This window comes from Pollicipes pollicipes, unplaced genomic scaffold (assembly GCF_011947565.3).
Source record: "Pollicipes pollicipes isolate AB1234 unplaced genomic scaffold, Ppol_2.1 Scaffold_4740;HRSCAF=5597_pilon_pilon_pilon, whole genome shotgun sequence".
Classification (NCBI taxonomy): domain Eukaryota; kingdom Metazoa; phylum Arthropoda; class Thecostraca; order Pollicipedomorpha; family Pollicipedidae; genus Pollicipes; species Pollicipes pollicipes.
Window position 1 is genome coordinate 32,668,115 of NW_023596545.1, and position 9,969 is coordinate 32,678,083.

Consider the following 9,969-nt stretch of genomic DNA (forward strand, 5'->3'; position numbering starts at 1 on the left):
CTTGGGATATTGTCTGTGTTATATACCCTCTGTGTTATATACATGCGAAATACATGTTGAATGATATTGTTTTCCGGTTATCTGAACAAGCGACTAATCTAGAAAGACGTGGCGGTGCATCACGACTGGTTGACACCGCCTGGAAGGCACACACAAGGTCCCACACCGTCAGAGAACGCAACACGCAAGCACAAACATCAAACCCGTTGAACGGGTCTTCCCGCCGCCCCGTTGCGCCTTATGACCCTCGCCTGCGCCAGGCCCCGCGCAGGGCCCTCCGCGGACGGACTGTGCAGGACAACGCAGCCACGCCACACCAATCTCCGCGCGACCCGTCCCGCGGACAGACTGCAGGACAACACAGCCACGCCACGCGAAGCGGGGCGGGGCCGGTCGGAGCGGCAGCCGCGCACACAGCGAGCCGCAGCGCTCGGCGCCGGCCAGTCGCTGCGCGCGGTGCCCGCCCATCCGCTCCAACTTGTCGCTACAACAAAGGCACTCGTCCCGGGCTCGCTGGTACCACCGGCCGGCTACTGCTGGTGACTGTCGAGGCCGTTGGCGTCTGGCAGGGGCTTGCGCGCTGTGATGAGACCCCACACCTGGGAGCCCTCCGAGGCGCGGCTGATCTTCTGCTCCCAGCCGGTCACCATGTCCTGGTATTCCGCCTCCGAGAACTCCTGCGGCAGCACAGCGCATGGTGACCACCCCGGGTGCTCAGGCAGCGACGGCCTGCTGCGAATGACCCGCGAGCTTTATAACGCTGGGACAGTGCACGCGAGTGGCGATAGAGAGTCCAGCGGAGTCATCTGTTTTCATATCTGTTCGTGGTACTATATAACGTGGGCTCTTCAACTCACTTCGCTGACCAATCTTCAACTCACTTCGCTGACTATGTCAAATTCCGGACACTCGTTGAAAATTAACAACCCTTATAATTCGAGCTTATAACCCGAGTTCGTAACGCCTCTCGTTCCATGCAGGAACATGTGGCTCGCAAGTTGCCAGCCCAGAACCGACAGAGTACGCCTCTTGTTCCATGCAGGAATATGCGGATGCCAAATTACCAGCCCTGAATTAACAGAGCACCAGATTGGCAGCCCAGTACCGGCAGAGCATCAAATTAGTAGCCCGGTACCGGCAGAGCATCAAATTAGCCCAGTACCGGCAGAGCATCAAATTATCAGCCCAGTACCGGCAGAGCATCAAATTATCAGCCCAGTACCGGCAGAGCATCAAATTGGCAGCCCAGTACCGGCAGAGCATCAAATTGGGCACCGGCAGAGCACCAAATCAGCAGCCCAGGACCAGCAGAGCATCAAATTAGCAGCCCAGTACCGGCAGAGCACCAAATCAGCAGCCCAGTGCCGGCAGAGCATCAAATTAGCAGCCCAGTACCGGCAGAGCACCAAATTGACAACCCAGTACCGGCAGAGCATCAATTTAGCGGCCCAGTACCGGCAGAGCATCATATTAGCAGCCCAGTACCGCCAGATTATCAAATTAGCAGCCCAGTACCGGCAGAGCATCAAATTGGCAGCCCGCGGAGCATCAGATTAGCTCAGTACAGGTAGAGCATCAAATTACTCTCGTAACGCGCCACACCACGTCGCTCTTTCCTGCCCGCCATGGACATTGCTGCGCTGTCACAGGGCGTCCAGGACACGCGCAGCTAGGGCCTTACCGTCACGAAGCGCTGCCGCTGCGTCTGGAACTGGTCCAGCTCCTGGCGCAGGATCACGAGGAACTTGTCCGCCTGGTCCTGCACCCGGACGTCGGCGAAGCCAGTCTCACTCAGCAGGCGCCCGTACTCGGCCAGCGTCAGCATGCTGTAAGCTGACGGAAGGGAGGTCCGGTCAGCGGGGCCCCGCAGCGCGCTGGCTGGGCTTGCGCACCGTGAACGGCAAGCTGTAGATGGGACGTGGTACACTCCTTATAAAAAGAACGCTGCGTGCGAGCTGGTATGGGGACTCAGATGCTGCGAAATTAATACAATGCTGTGGGCGGGCACGGATCCAGGATTTAGTCAAGGAGGCTTCACTGTCATGCCCGCACCCTCCCCCTCCCCTACAGAAGTCCTCACATTTCGGCCAGTTCATTCTCAGATTTTTGTTTTGTGATCAAGGAGGTGGTGAGTAATGTCAGGGCCAAGGGGTGACTGTAAATCTGCCCGAGAATCGGAACAGGAACTATTGTTCTTGTGGCATGATTGTGGTGTTGAATGTGCTGTAGCGCAAGAACAGCAAATAATTCAGCCAGATAAACTGAGTTACCATTCGGTAACAGACAATTTCTAGAGAAATGCTAATTGCGAATTACTGAACGTCTGGTGTGGTCGTTGGCCTAGGAGCCATCAGTATGAGCAAAAAAGCTATTTGCATTATTGGCAATTAGGTTATAATACGTCTGTTGAACATAGGCTGTTGTGACAAAACGTTTGGATCTTTACAAAAGAAACAACACTTTTCGTGGCATTAACTGTCGTGGTGGTACTTTTTAAGCAACTGTCATGGAAGAACGCGGTATAGAGTCGGAGTACAAAACAAAAGTGCAACAAAATCCCAGTGAGTTTCATTCATCGGAGAGCAAGGGGCATAACGTGGGCAGCCACCTCGAAGGCCAAAATTGGAGAAGTGCGCAATACCCCGTAGGTAATCTGAAACAACTAGTTTTTTAAGCGCATGAAGAATGTGTGTGACAAGGCTGACACCTTGTTCGGGTGACACAGCGATCGTGGTTGACAAAACAAACCTTCTGAAACTTGGCCCAGTCTGTTTTGCGTCATGCAGCAGTGATGAATCGTGGAACCGCATCAGCGGCCGGGTCAAAAGTGACGTAAAGCTTAAATGGGAAATGGTCACTGTCATTAACATCTCGCTCAACAGTCCAATAAAAGATATCCCTTACTGAGGGAAGACGCAGCAACCAGTCGATGGCAGTTTCTGAACCAATAGGTATGCGGTGATATTATCTCCTTTCTTCAGTAAGACTAAATTATGAGCACCGATGAAATCTTGAACCAAATGCACCGGCGATTGGCGGCCTGGGTGTCATTACTCCAAGCTGGACTATGACAGTTGTAATCGCCGCAGCTAAGAAAAACGTTGCGAAAATAAGTAACAAGGTGGTCTAGCAGCCGCAAGAGCTTCGTGCTGCCATGCTTTTGTGGAATGCACAAAGAGCGTACATCGATGGTGCGGACATGCAACCGTACCGGATATGCAACAGCATTGGGAGGCGCGATCAGAAAGAGGGGCATGCACGTGAATTCATTTGCTGTATAGCGCCACTCCACCCTCGCGACGCTCGCCGTCTGTGTCATAACAAAATGTAAGGAGCACTTTAGCATGTAAAGTTTTATGGGCCCACAGTACGACACCAAGGTTCTTGCAAGACGATGATCGTTGGAGCTAATCCTGCCGAAGCGGCATTAATTTTAAACCGTTTAGGAACAAGGCCGCGACATGTCCATTGTACGAGAAAAGGCATGAAATGGTGAACAGACCCTCCCCCGCCGGTTGGTGGGAACCAGCCGAACAAAACTGACCGCCGCCGGCCCAATGCCAACCCCACAGGCTGGCGGGGCTGGCGGTCTTCGCTCGGGCGTGTTGTGGCAGGTGTTATGCAGGGAAGGAGGGGAGGGGCCGTTCGTGAGGCGGCCGGAGGAACCCGGCCGCCGACCGTCCGTGGCTGGAGGACTGCTAGGACGCCGGACGACTTTATCCGCACGAGAACCACGCGTAGCAGGAGGGCTGGAACGCTGGCCAGTCTGGGGACGGGAGCGCACAGACGACTGAGAATCTGAACGCGTGGACAGGACTCTAGGGAACGTGTGGACAGGGCCGGCTCGAGGTAACACGTGGACAGGGCAGGCTCGAGGGAACGCGTGGATAGGGCCGGCTGTAGGGAACGCGTGGACAGGGCCGGCTGGAGGGAACGCGACTCTTCGGTTTGTGTGTTTGCTGTGGCAGAGGTAGCGTTGAGTGGACTAACAATTTTCAAAGGAGGTAACTAGAGGATCGCTCTGTCTGTGCATCACATGACGCTTCTCGTACTTGGACTGCCTTTGCGACTTGCGTGTAATTTCGTTGAAGACTGCGATATTTTCGCTTCGACAGTGGGTCTTGCCTGCTAGAAAGGCACACCCATCCTGGCCTTTCGGAGCAAATTGGTGATGATGTCGTCAGTAGGGGCACGCCCTGCCCCTTGACGCAGGGTGTTCAGGTGGTGATGATGGGAGGGCAGATTCTCCAGCAAGCAAGCGATCCGCACCATCGTCAGGGATAAGGCGAACCAGAGACAATGCGGTTGACCTCAGAAGCGAAACAAAGTGCGACAGTGTGTGCTCTGCCACTGCCACGAATGAACGCGTCACTCTGCTCTTTTTCTTTCTGCCGTGTCGCTCACCGCGAAGGGCAGAGTTGGCGCTGTGATCAGCACTCCCACAGCTCAGGCATTTCTGAGACGAGTTGCAGACAGATCCCCTGAGGAGTCTCGCGGCACTTAGGGCATCGTGCACTCAGTTTGCAGGACTTGCTGCCGGGTCCAAAACCGTTGACATTTGAAACATCGGAGTGGATTGGGTATATCAAAAAGGTGACTCAAATGGCCTATCGCTCACTAGGTATATGCGTGGGTTACTTGTTAAGGTTTTCATCCGTCGGCCATTCAAATGTAAAACATAATTAACAGTTCGATGCACATATCGTTTGTATCAGTTCGTTTGTTGGCATATTCAACCGCTATCATTGCTGCCTTACACATGCATCTGCTCAATGGCGATGTATCTCACTGTCGGTATTGTCCATTGTAAACTGTACATTTATTTTTAGTTTCCTCTCAAGAGCCATCAGCCGTGCTAAAGTAAAAACAACAAATGTGCACTTCAGGATGTGCCCCCCCCCCCCCCCATTGGCTGCGCTGACTCGGACTGGTCTCTAGATTTCATCAGGGTGGATGACGCCTGATCTGATCAGGACTTCATGTGGCTAGGGCTGCAGCCGAGTCACGGTAAGGGGGGGGGGGGGGGGCACCGCGGTTGACGAGGGATAAATGCTGTTAGAAAGGCAGTAGGGAATTCATCCTCCTAAATCATCCCCCCAAAAAATGAGCCGCATTGTTCCGAAAGATCAATGTTACTTTTCCTTTTTATGATGCAATTCATGAAAGATGAAAAGATCAGAGATGAGAAGATCAGAGATGCAATTCTTCATGCATTTAAAAGTAACTAAAATTAATTCTGTCAACAAATAAATTGCTGCATCGAATAAGCCACTTGTACTATATATATATATATATATATATATATATATATATATATATATATATATATATATATATAATAAATCACACTGTTAAATTTACGTCAGTTCATTCGGCCCTGTTTATAAATTAATGCCAGCGGCAGTACGTCGCCGGTTTTTTGCGGGGATCTACAAATATATTGAGCGGCACGCGGATTGAACCCAGGGAAAGCGAAACATGGCAAGCAATTTACATCGACATGTCCAACCCTTGTCTGCCTGGAAAGTTCATCCTCTGTTTGTAATCCATTATTAAAAAAATATTTAATATAACCGTATGTGCCTCGCCGTCAAAAGAACATTGACGTCCGGTGTCGCGGTCTCCGCAGGCCGCGCGGCGTCGGCATCGCAGCTGACACCCGGCTGCAGTCAATGGGCGTGCGAAAACGATTACGTATCGCAAACTGATTTTTTCGAATTCCTTATGAAATCAATTCGGATGCATTTAGAAGATATCCCGGGTCGCAGATTCCACCTGTTCAATTATCAGATTAATGCTCAGGATGGACTACCACGTGGAGCACCCCAAACTCGTGACGTAATGACATAATCTCTATTGCTCGTGTCGCTGTGTTACATAAAAATCGGGCTTAATCATGGATTTAGACGGGAGAGGACCACGAGAAATGTCCAAATCACGAGCTGTTAGCAATATTCGGTTCAGCAGCCACGCTCTGGCAAATACCGCCACCTCTCGGAAAGTTGCAGTGGTACAAATGAATCTGTCCGTCCGCTACAATGGCAACTCTGACACGGTCCGTTTGGCAGCGACTCTGACGTCACACTAACATTTAATGGCATAATCAGACGATAGCGTGTTGAGGAACATAGTTGCTAAATGTTGCATACGGCAGTCTTGTACTATAAAGCAAACCAAAAGTTAGAAAAACTTTAGAAAAGCTTGGAAGAAAAAAAGAAAAAAGCCTTTTCCACATATCTGATGCTTGTCTCAACTTCTTCAAATGTGAGACATTGCCTGTCAAGCTTTTGGCAATGTTTCGCAGAAGGGACCGATCCAAGACTTTGTTCGGGTGGAAGATACAGAAGTTGTGGCACCCGTGGATTTAGGTTTCCCTTGAAAGTAAAGGTTGAGGAGTTTTTTAAGTGCTCTTTTTGGATTTGGTACTTGTTGAAAATATAAAATATTGTGCCACGAAATGAAACTTTAGGCATCCCTTCCTCAATGGGCCGATCAAGGATTCCGTTAATGGACATTGCAGTGCCTCCTGTAATTTATTGCTTTTTAAAATGAACGTTTGGGTCACTGCATCGTGCCGCCTGAGACTGGATGCCTCTACAGGTTTTGATGCGTTGAAAGGAAAGTTTTTTTTTGGTGCCCGTTTGCCCTAAAGGGCCATCCAAATATTTCGTCAAGGTGGATAGCCGGGGAATTGTGGTGCCCCTGGATGCGCTAAAAGCAAACCTTTTAAATTGAAGGCCTCGGGCCCTTTTGAATAGCCCGATTGGATTTGATGTCTCTAGAAAAGAAGTGTTTTAATGCCCCGAAATGAAGATTTTGATGCCATCTCGCCGCATAGACCGATCGTTTTTTTGTTGTTGTCAGGATTCTGTCGATGGAAAGGCACACAAGCATTGTGGTGCCCTCTGAGATTGGTGGTCGTTTGGCAATGAAGACTTCGAGGCCACTTGTGGTACCCTCTGGAATAGAGTGGCCGAGGAATTGTAATTCCCCGTATTGATGATACAATCAATATCTAAATTAAACCAATCATTAAATGATGAGAAGTAAAGTAATGTGGTTCCCGGAAAAGGTTTTTGATACCCCTACACCGAACGGGCTGATCCAGCATTTTTGTCAGGGTGACACAAAGGGCGCAAAAATGTGGTTCCCTGGATTTAAGTTCCGTGTTAAATTAAGGGTTTTTGGACCTTTACATGCCCCGCTCGGAATTGGCGCCGTTTGCAAACAATGATTATGATGCCTCGCAATGAAGATGAAGGAAATGGTCCCACGCCCAAGGAGCCGACCCGGAATTTCATCAGAGTGGGATGCAAAACATTTTTATGACCTTGAAATTTGATGCCCGTTGAGTAGTACCCCTGGAGTGAAGCGCCTCTTGAAAACAAAGGTTATGCGACTCCGCGATGAAGATTTTGCTGCCCCGTCGCTATCAGATTTTAGAGGCTTCGAAACATACCTGGTGCCACAGGGGGCCCATTGCTCCATCCCCCCCCCCCCGTCTTTGATCCGCCCCTGGCTGTGCGGTCCCTGATACGTCATTTCGTTGCATAACTGACGTACTTATGAAGCGCGCAAGCGTGAGATCATGGTGACACAAGCTAACGACAGATGTCGCTAAGAGCATCGTAGTCGCCTAGTCGTTTAATCCTCGCCACGCGTGGCGACATCGCTACCTTCCACAACGTAGGGCTGACGCGACCCCTCCGCCCTCACCCTCCCCGCCGATTCCACACCCTCTGTGTTGCATGCGATATGTCGATATTCCTGTGCGTCATCCACAACTTTGCTCATGCTGCTGCGATATCGACAGGGGCGGCCAGCACCTGAGTCATTTGTCGCCTGCTGTCGATCAATAGGCCCTGGTGTTGGCCAACTAGGACCACCTGCTCGGCAGCTTTGTCCATTATTGGTAAATATCCTCCTTTCGACTCTATAGAATGGTCCGTCCCTGCCATCATGCGCTTCCTGTTGGTGCGATGGAGCCTCCTGACATTTCAAGTGGGGCAAATATTTGTCCACGCTCTGACAAATGGCAGAGGAGGCGGCCGCTGTCCTTGCCCCCTGGTGACATCGCCTCGGACCTTTGGCATCTAGTATGGATAGTCTTTAGTCTTGTTAAATGGAGTTAAATCGCATTTTAGCTATCATTGCGTGATGTGTCAATGTATCTACGTAGAGCAAGAGTGGCTCAAGCCAAAGCATTCCTCTATTTGATTCGAAGAGGAGGCTTCCTGATCCCATCAGGAGGGTACCTGAGCTACCTGAGCCCTTATGGGAGGCTGCCTGAGCCCATCAGAAGGCTACCTGAGCTGCGTGAGCCTATGCGGGAGGCTACCTGAGCCCATCGCACAGCCTACCACTATCCTAACCTTGGGTGATTGTACCCTAAAATCTTCATCTACCACGGTAGTGTCGGTGCATTATGGAGGCTTGAGTAACATAAATCCAAGGAAATTTTGAAAATTTGACTCGATATGACTCTAAAGTTAAATCTCCCCGTTGTCAACTAGGCCATATGTCGCCATTTCAGCACACAAAACAGGCGCTTGGTGGGTTCATTTTATATTCGCATCAATACTTGACCTGATGTGACCTTGCCCTCGATAATTTCTTCAAAGGTCACGAAAACTGATGTCGCTCATCGTCCTACCAGTTCACACCTTCAGAATCACTGGAAAAGGTAAGAAGACCATGCACGCAGTACTGAGAATGCGTCATAGATTGCCCACTTTTCTTTCCCACCCTTTCGCCACTCACACCTCGAGATCGAGATACCATCTCGGTGACCGGACACAGTAGAAAGCTGAAGCTGTGGGACATTTGTAAAAATTTACGCGAAAAGGCACCACTCACCTCTGGCCGATTTGTACTCGAGGAAGTCGTTGCGCAGGGGACCCTGGCCCTGGCAGTAGTCGGTGATGAGCAGCCGGCCGCCGGGCCGCAGCCAGCGCCAGAACTTGGCCAGCACAGCCTGCTTGGCCGGCACGTGCAGCAGCGTCTCGCGGCTGTAGATGACGTCGTAGCTGGCGTCGGCGTACTCGCGCTCGGCGATGTCGCTGATCTCGAACCGCAGCTGCTCGCGGACCTGTGGCGCCGCACCGGCCGCCATCAGGCACCGCTCCGGCGCGGCTCAGCTCCGGCGCGGCTCAGCTCCCCCGCCTGGCCGTCTCCCTCCCGCTCGCGTCCGCCGCGGCCGGGCCGCGCGGTACCGATCGGCCATCAGGAGGAACACGCTTCGCCCTCTGACGCGGGGCGTTCGGGTGGTGATGATGGCACCAGTAGGGGCACGCTCCACCCCCTGACGTGAGACGTTCGGGTGGTGATGATAGGAGGGCAGATTCTCCAGCAAGCAAGCGACCCGTACCATCGTCATGGATGAAGCAAACCAGAGATAATGCAGTTGACCTCAGGAGCAAAACGAAGTGCAGCAGTGCCTGCTCTGCCACTGCCGCAAATGAACGTGTCACTCTGTTCCCGCGCTGCACCATGCTCGACCCAGTCAGTCCACGTCCTCACAGATGGAACCGACAGGCGGCGCGCGAGGGCCGCGCGTTGGCAGGGGTGGTCTCACCGGCGACGACAATGCCGCCTGCCGCTGCAGCGCCGCCGTCACCATGTTGGCCGACAGGTCGACGCCGGTCACGTGACAGCCGTAGCGGCTGGCCATGTGGATGGCCGAGCCGCCCGGGCCCGTGCCCACGTCCAGCACCCGGCTGGCGGTGCCGAGGTCCAGCTGGCGACAGAGCGTCTGAGGGCGGGCCGGGGCGGCTCGCGTCAGACGGCGCCGGGCCGGTCTTGTCCGGCACGGGGTCTGCTCCCACCGGTCCGGCACGGGGTCTGCTCTCACTGATCCGGCACGGGGTCTGCTCTCACTGGTCCGGCACGGGGTCTGCTCTCACTGGTCCGGAACGGGGCGACTGGCATGGTGCCTCAGCGTCTGACCGTCCGGCATGTGTGCGCGTGACT

At 52.6% G+C, this 9,969-nt stretch overlaps 1 protein-coding gene across 1 annotated transcript; it reads right to left on the minus strand.

Moving 5' to 3' along the window:
* Positions 1 to 469: 469 nt before the first annotated feature.
* On the minus strand, positions 470 to 9,619 carry LOC119098226 (phosphomethylethanolamine N-methyltransferase). Its single transcript, XM_037221151.1, has 4 exons — positions 9,575 to 9,619; positions 8,857 to 9,088; positions 1,682 to 1,833; positions 470 to 677 (listed from the first exon to the last, which is right to left on the minus strand). Exons 1-4 carry the CDS (start codon positions 9,617 to 9,619, stop codon positions 531 to 533), a joined length of 576 nt encoding a protein of 191 aa, XP_037077046.1. The 3' UTR covers positions 470 to 530.
* Between the last annotated feature and the right edge of the window lie 350 nt (positions 9,620 to 9,969).